General features: G+C 33.0%; 1 protein-coding gene across 1 annotated transcript; it reads left to right on the forward strand.

Annotated features, from left to right (window-relative positions):
- Nucleotides 1–6,646: 6,646 nt before the first annotated feature.
- Nucleotides 6,647–8,955, forward strand: LOC143571767 (uncharacterized). Its single transcript, XM_077057107.1, has 2 exons — nucleotides 6,647–6,677; nucleotides 8,231–8,955. The coding sequence occupies exons 1-2, from the start codon at nucleotides 6,647–6,649 to the stop codon at nucleotides 8,953–8,955; spliced, it is 756 nt and encodes a 251-aa protein (XP_076913222.1).
- The last annotated feature ends 8,637 nt before the right edge of the window (nucleotides 8,956–17,592 follow it).

Here is a 17,592-nt window from a genome sequence, read left to right on the forward strand (position 1 = left end):
GGGTGGCATGTCGAAAGTGTTCGCAATCATTTCTTAAATTTTAATAGTTGAGTGAAAAATAGTAAATTTGCCAAATCCCGAACCTTTTGATTATTTCAAAAAATGCCCTTAAAAATAAATTTGAAACCCGAATCGTGTTTAAAATTCTAACTTTCATACTTTTGATATTTTAAAGTCAACACTTTGAGCCCATAACAAATTTGATGATAATCTATTTTGCATTCTTAAACTTTTAAAAATACTCAAAATTTTCATTTTTGACCCGTAACAAATTTTGACCTAAATGTAGTTAACTTGTACCAAACAATCTATTTATAACTTTTGACCCATAAAATCAAATTTAAGTTCCACAAAAAACCCGAAACAATTTTCATTTGAGAAACATCATATGTTGTTAATTTTTGGAATTCACCAAGTATTTTGAAATATGTGGTAAAATAATATGTTAATATTTATATTTATAAAACTATATAGATATTATATAAATATAGTGTAAAAGGAAAGTGAATAATTATTGATTTATTACATATATTATGGTATATTAGTTTTGGAGGGAAAAAATTGTGAGAATTAACCAAAACATGACAAGTGTCCACATTTATTTTACTTTATTACAATAGGGGTGTGTGTGTGTGTGTGTGTGTGTGTGTGTGTGTGTATATAAATGATAGAATACAATAATCCTTTATCGTACATTACGTACGCAACATTTCCAACCGTTAGATTTTCAAAACCCAAAATCACAATTACACTCATCTGCTCGTCCCTCTCCCTCAATCAGTCTCCACCATCAGTCGCCGACATCAACACACCTCTTTCACTTTCGATCGCCGGTGCCATCAACACTTTTCGTCACCATCATCGCCGTCGACAATTAACTCATCAGAAAAACCCGTCACAGGTTTGGTTAGTTGAATTGAAATTGAAGCCAATCGATCGGTTAAAATTGAAATCGATTCAATTAATCATCTATTTGAAGCTTCAATCGATCAATTTTGAGTTCTGGATGATGGGTTTTTGACATTGAAGTATTGAACGTTTAAAGGTAAAAACGTTTTAGTTGAACGTTTAAAGGTTTAAAGCGTATTAGCTGGAACTTATTAGCTGAACGATTAAAACGTATAATACGTTTTGAAATAAGTTTTGATAAACCGTTGTATTAATACATTCTAGTTTGAAATAAAATTGATTTCTTCTTATATGTTTTGATAAAACATTCTTTTAATACGTTCTGGTTGAAATAAAGTTGATTTTTTTAATACGTTCTAGCTTCAATCACCTTTGGTGTTCTTTTTAATACGTTTTGTTGCTATTGCAATCACCCTTAATATAAGTTTTGAATTGCAATCACCTTTAATACGTTTTTGGTGTCCTTTTATATGTTTTAATAAGTTTTAAAGAAAGTTTTAATACGTTCTAGTTTTAAAAAGGGGCTTACAGAGGTTGCAGCGGTGGTGGCGGCGACGGAGCTCTGGCAGAAGAGAAGAGGATAGAAAAGGGGACGAACACATATATACCTAATTCCATGCGCCAAACGATGACACTTTTAATACGTTCTTCAATTTCACACTTAGGGCACACGCTGTAGCTTTGTCAGTTTTGAAGTTGTTTACAATTATGCCACCGCGTGAAATTGAAATCGACGTTCAAAAAGCTCGCGTACCTAATGTACGATAACCTATTATTGTACGTTAACCTACCCCTATATATATATATATATGCTAAGTATAAAATGAAAACCCACTTGAGTTGTGAAAACTCTAGAAACCCATTCTCAACCACATGTTTTTAATGAATGTTTAAATCTTGTGGTCCACAATTAAAGTTAATAAAAAATATAAATATAAATATAACTTTTTCTCTCTTCTGAAAACATGTATAAAAATTAGTATAAAAATGTTAAAAAATAGCAAAACATTTTTTTTTTGATGTTTCGATGTTTTGTATTAAATGTTACAACATATATTACATGTAACAAAAAAAACGATGTTACATAGGGTTTTCGTGGGTTTTCAAAACTCAAGTGGGTTTTCATTTTAACCTTACCCTATATATATATATATAAAGGTTTTATATATATATATATAGGGTAAGGTTAAAATGAAAACCCACGAGTTGTGAAAACTCTAGAAACCCATTATCAACCACATGTTTTTAATTAATGTTTAAATCTTGTGGTCCACAATTAAAGTGAAGAAAAAATGTAAACATAAATATAACTTTTTCTCTCTTCTGAAAACATATATAAAAATTAGTAAAAAATGTTAAAAAATAGCAAAACATTTTTTTTTATGTTTCGATGTTTTGTATTAAATGTTACAACATATATTACATGTAAAAAAAACGATGTTACATAGGGTTTTCGCGGGTTTTCACAACTCAAATGGGTTTTTATTTTAACCTTACCCTATATATATTTATTTAGGATTTGGTTCATTTCAGAAGTGTTTCTTATTGCGAGAAGTGCGAGAAATTAATCCAACCAATCACATTTTTACTTTTATTTTATTATTTATTTAATGACATGGGTGTTATAGTAAAATATGTATTTTTTCATATTTTGTAGGTCATAATGTATGAAGAAGTTACAATTAATTTGTTTTAATATTTTTTAAAACTTTAGTCAAATCAACATATATTTAATTCTTGTGTTTTTTTTATTTTATCAAATTCAATTTTATTGATTTGTCAATATCATTTCTTTATTCTCGTAATTTGAATTTCATACCTTTATCCAGATAATAGTTCTTAAATTCAATAGCGTCGATAAGTTTGCATAGTACATAAATGAGCATACGCATGAATAAAATTACAAATACACAATTCAAAATACCTCCTAGATAGTATATATACGAACCTACACAATACTAAATAAACTAACATACGATAAAAATTACACATACACCATTGGAAATACCACATACACAGTACATATATAAACATACACAATAATATATTAACCTACATAGTACATAAATGAAACTACACACGACTAAATTACACATAGACAATTCGAAATACCATATACACAGTGCATTTACGAACCTACACATTACATAAATGAACCTACATGATAAAAAACTAAGCAGTTAATATCGGCGATATATCGGTTATATATCGCCGATATTTCGGTTATCGTGCCTTGGAAAAATATCGGTCCAAAATATCAGTCCTGATATTATCGGCAATAATGGTCGATATATCGCCGATATTTTGCTCAATAATATTGGTTATATCGCCGATTATCTCGATTTGGCCATTTTTATATCCAGAACTTAGAAAGGCTTTCAAAATCCAATTACCTGGTTGCTTCAATCGTACTTTGACTCATGTTATCAATCAAATAGCGAACTCCGGCTATTAATTCCAATGACTTCTGGCCGGAAATGAGAAAGAAAGAGAGGCGGCAGAATCTGGAAGAGGAAGAAGATGTATATTGCGATGGAGTTTTAGGGTTTTATAAACTTTAGGCATTTTATCATTTAACCCCTCTCTTTTTCACTAGTTTACATTTAATACCTAAAATTTATAAACTTGTATATTTTAACAATTAACCCCATTTACCTTCATTATTTTACATTTGGTCCATAGAAAAGGGTTAAAATAAAGATACATAGTTTTGTAGAAAGAGTAAGAAGGACATAAAATTTAGAGTTAGGAAACTATGTTAGCCTATTTAGGGAATTATTTACCTAAATCCTAGGAAACTATTTGTTATTTTGAAAACTACTAATCTCAACCACTAGATCCTAGATCCAAGGGCCTAGATTTATTCTTACTCTTCCTAGAAAACTATCTATTTCTACTATAACCCACCCCTTGGTCCATAAACTTATATATTCATACATAAAAAAGTATAAAATAAACATTATATACATATACATAAATTACCGATATATCACTGTGAAAACCGATATCTCAGGACCGATATCCGATATTTTTCCGTATTAACTGCATAGATAAAAATTACATATATACAATTCGAAATGCCATATACACGATATATATACACCTACACAGTACAAAATAAACTTTTTTATTACATTAAACTATATATGATAAATAACGGATAATGATAATAACCTATACTTGTTAAATTATCACATACACGTTCTTGATACCACTTAAATAGTACATATATAAACCCCACACTGTACAAAATAAATTATTTTTGTATTTTTCACATTAAACTACATATAATAAATAGCAAATCATATTAATAACCTACAATTGTAAAATTTTCACGTACGCAATCGTGATTCCACCTACACAATACATGACTATGCATGCGTATATAATACATAAATTTGTATAGGCAACATATAATATTTAACGCATTTGAAAAAATATGACTGAAGATATTACGATATTTGGTTAAAATTATATTTGCTTAACATTAGTTTAATTAATAAAATCAATTCAAAAATAACAATTAAACAATTAGTTAGTAATAATAACAAATAAATACTATTAATGATTTAAGTTTCACTTTGAAAAGTCTAAAAAACAAATACCAAACTACCCTTTTTCATTAAAATTTTGTTAGATTAATATCCTCATAATTACAAGTTTGCCACAACTTTTCTAATCCATTGATTACACATAATCAATGGTCCAGATCGATTTCTCGCACTTCTCGTTGTAACTTGACTTCTCGCAAAATCCATCCCCTGTACATATAGGTAATGTATATTTTGAAAACTCTTTTGAGATAAGAAAACCCAAGAAACTCAATGTGTGGCCTAAATACTTCCACGTCTACATTTTTAAGTGTTTGATAAGATATTATTTGTTTTATGCGTGTTGATTGTAAAACATATTTTTTTAAAAGATGCAAATTGAATATATATTTTTGAACATTAAATAGATAAATTATGTTTAAATATGCAAACTAGCATACTTTTTAATTTTTAAAACATCTAATTTTTATTAAATATGTAATTTATTTAAATATGCAAATTAACATAACATACCTTAAATTATGTTAAATATATGAATTAACATAAATTTTTAAACTCTAAAATACGTAAATTTTATTTAAATATTAAATTATGTAAAATATATAAATTAACAAAAAAAATTATAACCTATAAAATGCGTAAATTTTATTAAACTTCGTAAGTTACGTTAAACATATAAATTAACATAGTTTAAATTATGCAACTTTTTATAAAAACATGTAAATGATGTTAAATGCGTAAATTAACAAATTAAAATATGTAAATTTTATTAAAAATATGTTAGTATGTAAATTAAAAAACTTTAAATTATGTAAATTAACATCAATTTTAAAGTTTAAAATATGTAAATTATGTTAAATATGTAAATTAAATTTTGTGTAACAATAGACGGCCTACTTGATCATATGTATATTTTAAACGAAATTATAAAAACTAAAAATTAAAATATCTTAGTTCAAGTAAAATTATAAAAAAAAATAGAAATAATAAAGTAATATAACAATTACTGTAAATAGTATAACAAACTCTAAATCCGTTCAAAAATATATATATACTCCAAATAAATCTTAAGTATAGTTATGATTGATTTAAGATTTGATAAATAATAAACAAAGTAATATAACAATTAATCAAATATTTATTACAATATTTAAATTATACAACATATATAAATTACATAAATTTTTAAAATTTAAAATATGTAATTTTATTAAAATGTGTAAGGTTTGTTAAATATGTAAATTAACATGCTTTAAATTATGTAATTTTTTTAGAAGATGTAAATTATGTTAAATGTATAAATTAACATATAATTTTAAACTTTAAAATATGTAAATTTTATTAAAATACGTTAATATGTAAATTAAAACTCTTTTAAATTATGTAAATTAATGCAACTTTTAAATTTCAAAATATATAAATTATGTTAAGTATATGAAAATTAACTATTCTGTAATAATAGATGGCCTGTATTAAACGAAAACATACAAACAACAAATTCAAAGATCTTAGTTCAATTAAAACTATATACATATATATATATATAAAGAAATAATAAAGATATATAATAATTACTATAAATAGTATAACAAACTCCAAATCCGTTCAAAAAATAAATATAATCAAAATAAATCTTGAGCATATTTATGATTGTTTTAAGACATGATAAATAATAAATCTATTTATTCTAACAAATAAGTACTAGGTGATGCCACTTGTCATCTTCTTAGACACTCTAACTAATTTTAACCCATTTTCATAAAATGGTATCTTATTCGGTTCAACCCGCTTCAATAGAAATAACAGGATCCAGTTTTTTCATTCTTTTTTTGTTTTCATCAACCCTAATTCCAGTTCGTCTCTCCCGCTAGCATCTACGCCATCACCTACGCCATCGCCATCGCAATCGCCGTTCCTCTGTTCTGCTAGCACCTACGCTATCGCCACCGCCGTGGCCTCCTTCATCGCCATCGCAATTGCTGTTCCTCTGTTCCCCTAGCACTTACGCCATCGCCACCGCCGTATCCTCCTTCATCGCCACCGTGTCGCCTCCTTCATCGCCACCGCCATCGCCGCCTCTCTTCCGTAGCCACCGATTTTGTACGCGCCATTGCCGTCGCCACCTACGCCTCTCTTCCGTAGTTCACTCTCTGTTAAAGGTATACTCCTTAACTATGTAATTGAAAATGGAATGTAAAATACTTGATAAAATTGTTGGTATATGTTGAATAGAACTTGTTAATGATTAGATGTGTGTGTTGGTATATGTTGAATAGAACTTGTTAAAGGTACAATGTTGTAGAATGCATATAATCCAACACCTGATTATGTCAGCAACATATAATAACCTGCTTGGTTATATTAAGTTTTTTAATTTTACAATGTAGGTGACACATCCCAACATGATGGAATTGTTTGAGACACTTGAAGTTGTTTGAGACACTTGGTTGGTATTGAGCTTTCTGATATGTCATTCTCGGTGAGTTGATATTGAGCTTTCTGCAAGCTTTACAATGCAGGTGACATATCACTACAAATATTTGCAACTCTGCAAGGTTTAAATATTTGTTTAACGTTTAAATATTGTAATTTTCATTAATCCCCATGTAATACACGGGTCTCAAACTAGTAAAGTAATATAACAATTAATTAAATAGTATTACGAACTCCAAATCTGGTCAAGAAAAAAATATGCTCCAAATAAATATTGAGCATATTTATGATTGATTTATTTTTAATATTTAATGGATTCATGGGTTGTTGAACCTTCAATGTGGCAGGCAGTGTAAGAGGAAAGAGAGTATCTTTTTATACCCAAACTAACCTCCATTGTACTTCACTTAAATATTTTATTGTCCAAACACTTTAAAACCCAAACTTTGAATGTGGACCGTGGATGAAGTTAAATCAATGGCTAGGGATGGGTTTTCAGAGTTTTTTAAACTCAGGAGAGTTTTTAATTTATCCCTACCATATATATATATATAGGTTAAAATAAAAACCACTTAAGTTGTAAAAATTCTAGAAACTCATTCTCAACCACATGTTTTTAATTAAATATTGAATCATGTGGTCCACAATTAAAGTTAATAAAAAATGTAAACATTAATATAACTTTTTCTCTCTCCTGAAAACATATAAAAAAATTAGTAAAAAAATGTTTAAAAATAGCAAAACAATTTTTTTTTATGTTTCGATGTTTTGTATTAAATGTTACAACATATATTACGTGTGCAAAAAAACAACAAAAAAATGATGTTACATAGGGTTTTCACAACTCAAAATGGTTTTCATTCTATACTTCCCCTATCCTATATATATATATAAGAAATAATATATCTATGCTATATTAAAATACTTATAGCAATGACACAATGGTAATTTACTAAAAAAAAAGAAAAAAATTAAGAGGTACAATCAATTTAATCATGGTGTACAAGTGTTTAATTCATGTGAAACTTTCAAAATTCAAGCTACAAAAACGTGCAGGATATCCGAACTATCCGAAATATTTTTTAATTGTTAATAAATAAATATTATATATAACTTTCGTATAATTTTTCCACATATTTTGGATGATTTTTTGAATATTTGAGATAATTTTCAGAATATTTTTGTTCAATTTTTCGGATAATTTTTGTATTCTTCGTATAACTTTTTGGATATTTCCGATAATATTTGGATTCTTTGGATAACTTTTTGGATATTTCCGATAATTTTTCGGATATTTCGGATATCCTAAATGCTTTTGAAAGTTGTTCTTTAAATAGATGATGATATAAAAAGAGCATATTTGGTTAAAAAGATATTTCAACCACGAGGTGATAAATTTCCATTCAAAGACTATAGTGGTAGCCGACGACGATTCAATGTAGAATGGTTTAAATTTGATTGGTTAGAGTATAGTAATAAAGAAGACAAAGCATATTGCTTATGTTGTTACTTGTTTAAAGAAAATGTTGGTAATCAAGGTGGAAGAGATACTTTTTCAAGTGAAGGCTTTGGTAATTGGAGTAAATCGGATGCTTTAAAAGATCATGTTGGGTTAGTTGACAGTTTTCATAATAAGGCGGTGCAAAAATGTGAAAATCTGTTGAAACAAAATCGGTTCATTCAAGAGAAACTCAATAAGCAAAGTAAGGAAGAAAAGATTGCAAATAAGTTTCGATTAATGGGTTTTGTTCGCAGTGTTAGATTCTGCTTGGAAAATACTTTATCATTTCATGGTCATAATGAATCCGAAGAATCTCTTTCTAAAGGTGTGTATCTTTCAGTTTTAAAGTTAATTAGTGACAATAACTCGGATATTGGTAAGCACACGTTAGGGAATGCAAAAAAGATTAACAAATTGATGGCTCCATCAACACAGAAAGAGATTATCGAATGTTTTGCGAAAGAAGTAACCAAAATGATTTGCGAAGAAATTAAAGACGATGTGTTTAGGTTGTTAGTAGATGAGTCTAGTGACATATCTTTAATGAGCAATTGGCTGTAGTTGTGAGATATGTTGATAAACTCGGAGTTGTTAAAAGAGAGTTTTATTGGAATTGTTCATGTGAAAGATACATCTTCTTCAACTCTAAAACAAGCCATTGTTTCTTTATAAGCAGATAACCAGTTGAGCATAGATCAAGTAAGTAGTAAGTTTCATACTTTTATTACATAAACTTTAATAAAGATTATCCGATGTATCTTATAGTTTTTTTGTTGTTGTTAAAACATGTTAGGGGTCAATGTTACGATGGTGCAAGCAACATGCGAGGAAAGTTTAATGGGTTAAAAGCTTTAATTTTGAGAGATAATCCGTCAGCACATTACATACATTGATTTGCTCATCAACTTCAGTTAGTGATTGTGACTACTGCAAAATAACATATTGGTGTTAAAGAATTTTATGAATTCCTATCCATGGTTGTTAATACAGTTTCTGCTTCTTGCAAACGAAAAGATATGATACGAGAAGCAAGAAAATCTAGAGTGAAAAAAGAAATTCTTCAAGTGAAACTTAGATGGGAAAATGATTAAACCAAGATGTTTCCCTTGCACGAGCTAGAGATACACGATGGGGTTCTCATCATAGAACAATCATAAGTTTGGTTAAATTATTTCCGGAAGTTGTTGACATACTTCTTTATATTAAAGAAGAAGGACATGGTGTTCAACAACGATCTAATGCAAATGGTATTCAACATATGTTCAAGAACTTAAACTTGTGTTTTATATACACCTGATGGAAGATATTTTAGCACTTACAAATGTTCTCTCAAAACATCTTTAAAAAAGAGTCAAAACTTATTAGAAGCGGCTAAGTTGATAAACAGAACAAAACAAGCATTGAATGATTTAAGACAAAATGGGTTTGATGTGATGTTGAAAAAGTAACATCACTTTGTACAAAAAAAAACAAGATTATGATGCTAGATATGAATGAAAGATATGGTAATTAAAGAAGTCGAAAGAATGTCATTACTATTCGATATAATTTTGAAGTTAAAATTTTTAATACAGTTTTGGATATACAAATTCAGGAATTTGGAAATCGATTCGATGAGGTATCAACTACTCTGATAGAAAGTATGTCTGGTTTAGTTCCCTGTGATTGGTTTTCTAAGTCTGACATTGTAATACCTTAAAAATACCCCATCTAGTTTTGGGCTAAAAATGTCAAAATTATAAGTTAAAGGACTAAAAGTGTAAATTCTAAAAGTTAAAGGATTGAAAATGAAAATTTTGAGTTTTGAGATCCATCGCGCTACGCGATGATCTCCTGACTAACTCCATCACGCTACGCGACAGAGAATCACACAATTCAAGAAAAAGGTAGGCGTCGCGCTACGCGACGAAGAAACTCACTGGTCTCATCGCGCTACGCGATGACCAGGTTAAGTAACCCGGGACACGTGGCCAACCACGTGTCAACACGTGGCAGCCTCTGGTAAATTGTGGCGTCGCGCTACGCGACGGCCTTGGGGAAAAGGCCATCGCGCTACGCGATGGTCTGCAAAATTCACCTATAAAAGGGCAACTACGGGTTCAAGCCATTTCATCCCATTTTTCACCTTAGTTTTCACATAGTTAACCTTGCTAAGCGTGCAAGGGAGTTCCGAGGTGTCGAGGGCTGTTTTTGTGAAGAGACGAGGAGTCGTTACATTGTTTAACGAGCTGTTGATCATATAAACGAAGAACAAGGCGAACCGCTGCTGATTTCTTAGCTCTTAAGTTCCATCAAGCCGATTAAGGTAGGATTAAGGTTAAGTTACTTTACTAGTTACTTTAAATACATAAGATATAGCTTAGTTAAGGGTATAGTCGTTAAACTGTAATTATTTTACAAGTGATGTTTTATAAAGCAAAGACGTTGCTTCCACGTGAAGTAACGTTATCAAAACTATTATTTTGACGGGCATGAGTAACTGGAAGGGGGGTATCATTAGTAGACTCTTCTTGCCTAAGGAAAGCAATTCGTACAAATCCCAATCAACCGCGGGACCCGTTTGCTTACCTGGAGAAGTTTGCCAACGTGATATCCTTTATTAGGCCAAAGCGTGCTATCCAAACGTCATATGTAAATTCAAAGTATTTTCATAAAATGACTATAACGATACAAAGGTTAGGACAAACCTAAGAGTCTGCTGAAACTAAATCAGACTTCAAGTCTGCTGATCAGACCTTGAGTCTGCTGAAACTGAATCAGACTTCAAGTCTGCTGATCAGACCTCGAGTCTGCTGAAACTGTAACAGACTTAAGGTCTGCTGAATTATACCAACAAGGTTCTTATGCATACCTATTATGAATATAGGTTAATAAACATACTGAAGCCAAGGAGGTTGATATTTCCTACTGATAACATAAGGTGAACACGTTAACCTTTTACTGTCTGACCTGATTTTACTCTTGTAATAGACTGGTTGTTTATTACAAAGAGTCTGATAAATGTTTGCATGAAATATAATCTCTATAATCGTTATAATACAAAATAGATAATAAAAAGCAACTCAGACCGAATACACATGTGTCTGGATCCAAAAATAACTGATAATTGGCATACAAAACCAAGTCAGTCATAACCGGTTCTCCAACAAGGTTACATAGCCTAGGGGAAGGTTATCTCCGAACAGGGGCTATGTACTCGGGGAACCTTTGAATTGTGTGTGTAGGGTAGTGGTACAAATCCCGGGAATGGACAGACATTCCTGCTGAGATTGTGAACAGAAAACTATGTTTGTATTTAACGACTGTTATAAATGTTTTATCGAGTCAACGTTTCACCAGCATATAGCTGACGTGTTTTTTTTTCACCCTTGTAGGTAACTAGATGATAATAGATGATATACAAAGATTGGAGTCATAGAAGATCGCTCGAGATGGCTCGTTTTTGAATATTACAAATCCTTGTATTATTAATATCACGATTTTGAAAACCTGAAACTCGGGTGTTTAATTCCTGAGTAATTTTGATAATGTAAATTAATATTTTAATATTTAAATACTTCCGCTAAAAATGAACCCGCTACTCTGATATATTTACAAAACAGGTAGCAACGGATGGTCACACTCCTAGGCCCTGGATCGGGGTGTGACAGGTTGGTATCAGAACCATCGGTTTCAGCGAATTAGGTATTAAAATTAGTACCTAAGCTTTAACCATTTATCTGATAAGTAGGGATAAGTTATGATTGGTAGTCTGCCTATCCCTAAGTTATTATATATGCAGATGTCTTACACTAACTACTACGGACAAAAACGTCGGGTCGCAAGGCGGTCTAATCCTGCTCCCGATGCTGAGCCATCTGACCGAGTTAGTACAAATTTTGGTCCTAAGTGGCCAATTGTTTCGGTAAATCCGACTGAACCGGTGCTCGTGAACCCTGCTGATCTGAATCCGATGAATCCAAACCAGTCAAACCCTGTTGATCAAATCGATCCTTACTTGGCTTACGGAAGCCAACCAATTTATGCTCCGGGAAGTCCAGAAATGCCAATCGAAATATCCAGTGACACTTCTGAAAGTGTTCCAATGACCGGTACCCCGAACTATTATCCATATGATCTGGAAGTTCAGAGTAGAGTCAAACAAGAAACCAGTACTGAATCTTCGAGTTGGATAAACTGTTATTCCAACCAGAGTTTATGGCATTTTGGATCACCCCCACCAGGTGCTCAAACTTTAGCTGAACCAAGTCGAATATCGGTTTATTATTCTGATAATCCTAATTTTCCACCGCATCACGGACCTGTACCAACCATAGATGAACAAGCAAACGAAATACGGGAAGAAGCCCGTCTGATTGAAGAATTCTATACAACCAATCTACCTGATGAGGAAATGTAGACATATATAGCTAATCGTCACTTGTATCCGAGAGAAAACGCTTATCTTTTTCCTTCGGCATCCGCACCGGTAGGGTATCCCAACCCACCCAACTCGGTGATGGATGAATTAAGAAACGAAAGGATCAAGAAGAAAAAGATGGGCGATAAGATCATAAAAAAATGTGATAAGATGAAGAAGATGGTTAAGAAATGGGCCAAAGATTAGGATTATATAACTGCTGTTGTTGTATTTCTATCTTTTGTAATGTTACGAACAAAAGTTTACGTGTTGTCTTTTAAATTCATGTATTCATATGATTTACAGAATGTCTGAACAACGAGAAACCCGAGTCAGTCAAGGGAGTCTAGCTGATAAAGCGAAGACCCCTGAAAATAATAATTCACTGCCTGAAGAATACATTAGAGGAATTCGTGATATGATAAAAGAAACAGTTTCTCCGTTAATCAAAGAAGCTGTGACTCCTTTAATAAAAATCGTTCAAGACCATACCGTGAATTCAAAAAGTGTGGCTAGATTAAAATCAAGATCAATTAAACAACCAAGTCATAGCATATCCGTTCATTCTAAACCAAAAGATTCCAAAAGGACGAGAGATCATAAAACAAAAGAACCGAAAGATAAGGGATACGAGAGTTCTACTGCTAAGTATGAGCCAAGACAAACAAAGAAAAGGAAAGTCAATACGGGATGTACGTTTAAGGACTTTCAAGTATACTGTGACATTTGAGCCAAAACAAGGTACACCTCAGTATGTATTTACCAATTAAGCAAATAAACGCCTTTTGCGTAACAAACGAACGATTAACTGAACAGGTCGGGTTATGACCCAGATGTCTCGGGGGGGCCATCTATAAGTGATATACGATCTATACAAGCTAAAATATTAGAAATATGGCCTTAGTTTGATAGCAAACAAGTTAAACGAAAATATGCTCGTTTAACTACCCGCTATAGATTTAAACGCGAAAGATAGTTACAAACCAAGCATTGTATCATCCGCTATAGATTTAAACGCGAAAGCATTGTTGTTTATGATCAATATGCTTCTGTGTTATTTGATACTGGTGCCGATAGAAGCTTTTTTTCCACTAGTTTTATGTCCCTGGGTAATATGCTAGTTAGTGAACTAACAAATCCCTATACTATAGAGCTCGCTAACGGTAACTCTATAACTGTCAACCAAATAATCCAAAACTGTTCCATTATTCTTAATGACCACTCATTCCTTATTGACCTACTCCCGGTAGAGTTACGAAGTTTTGATGTTATTGTCGGCACGGACTGGTTAACCAAGTATAAGGCGGAGATTGTGTGTAATGACAAGACGGTTAAAATTCCACTTCCGAATGGTGAAATGATTATGGTACAGGGAGAGAAGCCTGGTTCGATTTTACCTCTTGTGTCTCATCTCAAAGTGTTGAAATGTTTACGCCAAGGTTGTATGGCATTTTTGGCAAACGTGACTATAAAGAACCCTGATGAGAAACGGATAGAAGAAATTCCCGTTGTATGTGAATACACCGATGTCTTTCCTGATGATTTACTTGGATTACCACCGAACCGACAGGTTGAATTCCGCATAGACTTAATTCCAGGATCAGCCCCCATTGCTAAGGCACCTTACTGGTTGTCACCCTCTGAAATGCAAGAATTATCCAACCAATTGCAGGAGTTGTTAGATAAGGGTTTCATTCGTCCCAGTTATTCTTCTTGGGGAGCACCAGTATTATTTGTGAAGAAGAAAGATGGAAGCTTTAGAATGTGCATTGATTACCGGGAATTAAACAAGGTTACCATAAAAAACCGATACCCTCTTCCACGAATAGATGACTTGTTTGACCAACTCCAAGGGGCAAGCTATTTCTCGAAAATTGACATTCGATCCGATTACCATCAAGTTAAAATCCAAGAGGAAGACGTGTCTAAAACGGCGTTCCGAACTCGTTATGGCCACTACGAATTCTTAGTTATGCCGTTCGGATTGACTAATGCTCCCGCAGTTTTCATGGACCTTATGAATCGAGTTTGTAAACCGTACCTTGACAAATTCGTTATTGTATTTATTGATGACATTTTGATATATTCAAAAACCAAAGAGGAACACGAGCAGCATTTATGAACTATTTTGGAGCTTTTGAGGCAGGAAAAGTTGTATGCCAAGCTGTCAAAGTGTGAATTTTGGCTACAAGAAGTACAATTTCTAGGGAACGTTGTTAACCGACACGGTATCCATGTAGACCCGAGTAAGATTGAAGCCATCAAAAATTGGCAAGCCCCACAGTCACCGAAAGAGATTCGCCAATTTTTGGGTTTAGCTGGGTATTATCGGCGTTTTATTGCTAATTTTTCCAGCATAGTCCAACCTTTAACTTTTTTGACTAAAAAAGATCGTGCTTATGTTTGGGGAGAAGAACAAGAAGCGGCTTTTCAATTGCTAAAACAGAAACTAAGCCAAGCCCCGATACTAAGTCTTCTAGAGGGAACTAATGATCTGGTTTTTTATTGCGATGCGTCCCGAAAAGGGTTGGGATGTGTACTTATGCAAAGAAACAAAGTCATAGCATACGCTTCTCGACAATTAAAGGTGCACAAGAATAATTGTACCACCCATGACTTGGAACTGGGCGCGGTTATTTTTGCGCTCAAGATCTGGAGGCACTATTTGTATGACACCAAGTGTACAGTATACACCGACCACAAAAGCCTACAACATATTTTTGACCAGAAAGAGCTAAACATGAGGCAAAGGAGATGGGTAGAACTGTTGAACGATTATGACTATGAGATTCGATACCACCCGGGCAAGGCTAATATAGTGGCGATTGCTTTGAGTAGAAAAGACAGGATCAAATCACTACGGGTCCGAGCACTTGGAATGATCATCCAAACCAGTCTCACCGAACAAATTCGTATTGCTCAAAACGATGCTCTAAAAGGAGATCACTTGGAAGATGAAAACTTGCATGCAACTGAACAACATTTTGAAGAAAGAACTGACAAAATTCTATACTACAAAAACCAAGTTTGGATTCCCACTTTCAGTAATCTGCGTGACTTGATCATGGACGAAGCCCATAAGTCCAAATACTTCATTCACCCAGGAACAGATAAGATGTACAAGGACTTGAAGGAGTATTATTGGTGGCCCGGTATGAAGAAAGATATAGCCACGTATGTCAGTAAATGTTTAACTTTTGCGAGGGTTAAGGCTGAATATCAAAAACCTTCGGGAACGTTGTACCAACCGGAAATACCACAATGGAAATGGGAACAAATTACCATGGATTTTGTAACACACCTCCCAAAAACTTCCCGAGGAAATGATGCAATATGGGTGATAGTTGACCGATTAACCAAGTCCGCACACTTCCTTCCAATTCTAACCATGTTCACAACCGAAAAACTTGCTCACATCTACATCAATGAAATCGTATCCCGACACGGCGTACCCGTTTCAATTATTTCTGATCGCGATAGCCATTTCACCTCGTGTTTTTGGCAAGCGGTACAAGAAGCTTTGGGAACCCGAATTGACCTTAGTATCGCCTACCATCCCCAAACCGACGGTCAATCTGAGCGAACCATTCAAACCTTAGAAGATTTGCTTCACGCTTATGTACTAGACTTCGGTGGAAACTGGGATCAACATCTTCCACTAGTTGAATTCTCATACAATAACAGCTATCACAGTAGCATTCAAGCGGCACCGTATGAAGCGTTGTACGGACGGAAATGTAGATCACCCTTGTGTTGGACTGAGGTTGGAGATATCCAAATTACACGATCTGACTTGATTCAAGAAACCACCGACAAAATCCGTAAGATCACAAGCAAATTGAAAATCGCCCGAGATCGACAGAAAAGCTACGCTGATGTTCGTAGAAAGTCGTTATCCTTTGAAATAGGCGACAGAGTTTTTCTGAAAGTATCCCCGTGGAAAGGCGTCATTCGATTCGGAAAAAACGGTAAACTAGCTCCGCGATACATTGGGTCATATGAAGTCCTTTCTAAGATAGGTCCGGTAGCTTACCGACTGAAACTTACTGTGGAGTTGAGTTCTATTCACAATGTCTTTCATGTTTCGAACCTGAAAAAGTGTCTTACTGACGAAACCGAAATCGTGCCATTAAAAGACTTAAATATAAACGAAAAACTGAATTTTGTTGAAGAACCGGTGGAAATATTAGAGGGAAAAATAAAACAACTAAGACACAACAAAATCTCTCTAGTAAAAGTTCGGTGGAATTCACAAAGGGGACCCGAATTCACGTGGGAGCGGAAATCTGAATTCAAAAAGAAATACTCGCACCTGTTTCCAAACAAAGACAAAGTTGAATAATCAAATTTCGGGGACGAAATTTTCTAACATGGGGACAATGTGAAATTTGAGCCAAAACAAGGTACACCTCAGTACGTATTTACCGATTAAGCAAATAACGCCTTTTGCGTAACAAACGAACGATTAACCGAACGGGTCGGGTTATGACCCAGATATCTCGAGGGGGGCCATCTATAAGTGATATACGATCTATACAAGCTAAAATATTAGAAATATGGCCTTAGTTTAATAGCAAACAAGTTAAACAAAAATATGCTCGTTTAACTACCCGCTATAGATTTAAACGCGAAAGATAGTTACAAACCAAGCATTGTATCATCCGTTAAGCCGAAAAAGACTTACCAAACACTTATTTGAAATGTTTTAAGTGATCCGTGAAAATATTTTTGATTTTTACAAACATATAGTATGTTTTTATAATTTTACACAAAACTAGCCGAAAAACACTCGTTTTCGC

Source organism: Bidens hawaiensis, unplaced genomic scaffold, assembly GCF_021521415.1.
Source record: "Bidens hawaiensis isolate Kalapana, Puna unplaced genomic scaffold, B.hawaiensis_p1.1 tig00025571_1, whole genome shotgun sequence".
NCBI lineage: Eukaryota > Viridiplantae > Streptophyta > Magnoliopsida > Asterales > Asteraceae > Bidens > Bidens hawaiensis.

Coding starts and splice junctions, on each gene's coding strand:
- LOC143571767 (XM_077057107.1), top strand. CDS start 6,647: ATGGAATGTAAAATACTTGATAAAATTGTTG. Junction 6,678..8,230: donor AATACTTGATAAAATTGTTG/GTATATGTTGAA, acceptor TTCTTTAAATAG/ATGATGATATAAAAAGAGCA.